At 44.9% G+C, this 2,952-nt stretch overlaps 1 protein-coding gene across 1 annotated transcript in view; it reads right to left on the minus strand.

The window, feature by feature from the left end:
* Nucleotides 1–29: 29 nt before the first annotated feature.
* The window catches only part of LOC107300408 (cathepsin L1-like), a 6,736-nt gene continuing 3,813 nt past the window's right edge, over nucleotides 30–2,952 (minus strand). The window contains exons 3-5 of the mRNA XM_015829741.2: nucleotides 2,662–2,830; nucleotides 1,327–1,423; nucleotides 30–250 (exon numbers count right to left, since the gene is read on the minus strand). Coding sequence (XP_015685227.2) covers nucleotides 154–250; nucleotides 1,327–1,423; nucleotides 2,662–2,830 — 363 coding nt within the window. The 3' untranslated portion in view covers nucleotides 30–153. The remainder of the gene's footprint in view (nucleotides 251–1,326; nucleotides 1,424–2,661; nucleotides 2,831–2,952) is intronic.

A 2,952-nucleotide genomic window follows, 5' to 3' on the forward strand; every position in this document is an offset into this window, starting at 1 on the left:
ATCGTAAAACAGTCAAGTGCCAGGCTAGATAGCATTGCGTAAAAGCATTTATTGGTTTTAGCATATATACTGTATATATTTCTGGTTCTCCAGAAGCTTCCAATGCTGCAGTTAGCTTTTTTGTCCTGATTCTCAAACGGTCCACTTGGCTGGTTATGGAATGGGATAGGAAGCCATGTTGGTGATGCCGCATTGATTGAATCCTTGTTCCAAGAGCATGTATCCGTTGTCCCCCCAATAGCGAGACCAACTGCGAAGAGAAGCATGCAAGAGATTTATTTCAAAACCATGCAGGGCAGGGCCTGTTGGGAACTGCGCCACGCAAGCGGCAGGTGAGCACATGAAACCTTATGTGTGCATGCGCGGGAACTAGGTTGCACGTGCGAAACCATTCGCCACCTACCTGCTTCTGCTGCCGGTTCATGGGGCTAGAAAGGTTGGGGACTGCTGGAATAGGGAATCGTTCTGGCTGTGGAATTCTGGGAGTTATAGTCCATGTGTCTTCAAGTGGCCAAGACTGAGACACTCTGGAATGGAGTGTACTGTAGTGTTGTGTTGTGTAGTGGCGTGGCATGGCATGGCGTGGAATGGAATAGAATAGAATAGAATAGAATAGAATAGAATAGAATAGAATAGAATAGAAAATATGGAATGGAGTGGAGTGGAGTGCAGTGGAGTGCAGTGCAGTAGAGTAGAATAGAGTAGAGTAGAGTGTAGAGTAGAGTAGAGTAGAGTAGAGTAGAATAGAACAGAACAGAACAGAACAGAACAGAACAGAACAGAACAGAATAGAATAGAATAGAATAGAATAGAGTTGGAAGGGACCATGGAGGTCTTCTAGTCCAACCCCCTGCTCAGGCAGGAAACCCTATACCATTTCAGACAAATGTGTGTCCAATCTCTTCTTAAAAACTTTCAGTGTTGGAGCATTCACAACTCCTGGAGGCAAGTTGCTCCATTGGTTAATTGTTCTCACTCTCAGAAATTTCTCCTTAGTTCTAGGTTGCTTCTCTCCTTGATGAGTGTCCATCTATGAATTCTTGTCCTGCCTTCAGGCGCTTTGGAAAATAGCTTAACTGCCTCTTCTTTGTGGCAACCCCTGAGATATTGGAAGGCTGCTATCCTGTCCCCCCTCGTCCTTCTCTTCATTAAACTAGACATACGCAATTCCAGCAACCGTTCTTTGTATGTTTTAGCCTCCAGTCCCCTAATCATCTTTGTTGCTCTTCTCTGCACTCTTTCTAGTGGCCAAGATTGTAACACTCTAGAATAGTAGAGGTTGCCCTCTAGTTACCCCCCTGCCAGTATCCCCTTCCCTTCACTCACCTGTTCTTCACAATCCAGTACTTGGTGCTGTTGTATCCGACCACCAGCATAGCATGAGTCAACTGGGGGTCTCCACGCCAGGGATTTTTAAAGATACCTAGAGAAAGAGGAGGAGAAATCATACGGTAAAGCGAAAGCTCCGTGCTTCTTTGCCAGATCATCTGGATTTTGAAATAATAGGAAATACTTGTAGCTTGGGCTTTTAGATTTTGGCTGTGGTTTGTTTCTCCAAGCTTCTTTTAATATAATTCCTGAACGTTTCGTTAGCAAACAAGGTAACACCATCATCAGAAGCTGCAAGTATTTCCTGTTATTTCAAAATGATATTCCACCAAAGGAGCAGTTAACATTGATCTGGATCAGGGGTAGGCAACCTTGGCTCTTTTATGACTGGTGGACTTCAACTCCCAGAATTCCTGAGCCAGCCATGCTGAGGGGAAAGGGAGAGGTTTCTAAGCTGAGCCATGCCGGCTGAGGGATTCTGGGAGTTGAAGTCCACAAGTCATAAAAGAGCCAAGGTTGCCTACCCCTGGTGTAGGTGGTACCTGACGCAATAGCAGTAACTGTGAAAGGGATCTCAGAGTCCTAGTGGACAGTCACTTAGATATGAGCCAGCCGTGTGCTGCAGCTGCCAGTGCTAGGCTGCATTAACAGAGGGATAGAATCAAGATCACGTGAAGTGTTAATACCACTTTACAATGCCCTCGTAAGGCCACACTTGGAATACTGCATCCAGTTTTCGTCACCACGATGTAAAAAAGATGTTGAGACTCCAGAAAGAGTGCAGAGAAAAGCAACAAAGATGATCAGGGGACTGGAGACTAAAACTATAAGGAATGGTTGCTGGAATTGGGTATGTCTAGTTTAATGAAGAGAAGGACGAGGGGGGACATGATAGCAGTCTTCCAGTATCTCAGGGGCTGCCCCAAAGAAGAGGGAGTCAAGCTATTCTCCAAAGCGCCTGAAGGCAGGACAAGAAGCAACGGATGGAAACTGATCAAGGAGAGAAGCAACCTAGAACTAAGGAGAAACTTCCTGACAGTTAGAACAATCAATCAATGGAATAACTTGCCTCCAGAAGTGGTGAATGCTCCAACACTGGAAGTTTTTCAGAAGAGATCGGACAACCATTTGTCTGAAACTGTATAGGGTTTCCTGCCTGAACAGGGGGTTGGACTAGATGACCTCCAAGATCCCGTCCAACTCTGTTATTCTATTCTATTCTATTCTATTCTATTCTATTCTATTCTATTCTATTCTATTCTCAAGGTCACCTTACGAACATTCAAAGTTCACGTGCAAGGGGCCCCATTTTCTATTCCACAGGAACCTTACCCGACTTGTAAAACTGAAATGCTGAACTCCGGGCATCCACTCCGACAGAAATTGGGCCAATTGTGGCCACCGCCTGCAGAAATCCCTTTTCATCTCCTGGCAGGATGACTCCTATGGTGGAACACTTAGTAACAGAATTCTCAGCTTCATAACGACAACTATAATCATCCTGAAGAAAAATAAAAGAGTGATCATAGTTAGTCCCAAAGAAAACAGGGTTTCCTGCCTGAGCAGGAGGTTGGTCTAGAAGACCTCCAAGGTCCCTTCCAACTATTCTATTCTATTCTATTC

Source organism: Protobothrops mucrosquamatus, unplaced genomic scaffold, assembly GCF_001527695.2.
Source record: "Protobothrops mucrosquamatus isolate PMUCROS unplaced genomic scaffold, P.Mucros_1.0 scaffold6957, whole genome shotgun sequence".
In the NCBI taxonomy this organism is placed as follows: Eukaryota; Metazoa; Chordata; class Lepidosauria; order Squamata; family Viperidae; genus Protobothrops; species Protobothrops mucrosquamatus.